The following is a 470-nucleotide window of genomic DNA, read 5'->3' on the forward strand; positions in this document are numbered from 1 at the left end:
TCGGCGTGTTACTGCTTCCTCATCGCCGCCACCGTCGGCTCCCGGGTCCCCACCGTTTTGTGGCAGAAGGCGCAGATGTCTGCGGGAAGAAGGGAGAGGGGTTGGGTGCTGCGTGCCTCAGTTTCCCCAACCGGCGACGAGCCCGCACTGCGCAGCTGGGTGTCATCGTCCCGTGTGTGTGTGTCCCCCCCCTTACCTCTGGAGCCGTCCCTCTCCGCGTACCCATTTGCATCCTGCCGCTGCGGCGTGCCTGCTTGCTCCTGGCAAAATTTGGGCGGCCTCAATTCGGCGGGGAAGGCGGAAGGGGCCTGGGGAGCGGCGGAAAAGACGTTACATTTATGCTCTTGCAGGTGGGGAAACTGAGGCACGGGGGGGGGGACTGCACCCCATCGTCCTCACCTGGAGAGTGGTGGATGCCGCCAGGTCCAGTTGCTGGAGCGCCGGACCCCGCGCCTCCGCGGGCACGGGCT

The 470-nt window shown here is 66.4% G+C and overlaps 1 protein-coding gene across 1 annotated transcript in view; it reads right to left on the reverse strand.

Moving 5' to 3' along the window:
• FBLIM1 (filamin binding LIM protein 1) overlaps window positions 1-470 on the reverse strand; it is a 2,140-nt gene that overhangs the window by 955 nt on the left and 715 nt on the right. The window contains 3 exon segments of the mRNA XM_009892395.1: window positions 6-79; window positions 197-308; window positions 400-468. Of these exon segments, the coding sequence (XP_009890697.1) occupies window positions 6-79; window positions 197-308; window positions 400-468 (255 nt within the window).

The sequence above is a fragment of the Charadrius vociferus genome, unplaced genomic scaffold (assembly GCF_000708025.1).
Source record: "Charadrius vociferus isolate BGI_N301 unplaced genomic scaffold, ASM70802v2 scaffold2759, whole genome shotgun sequence".
Lineage (NCBI taxonomy): Eukaryota > Metazoa > Chordata > Aves > Charadriiformes > Charadriidae > Charadrius > Charadrius vociferus.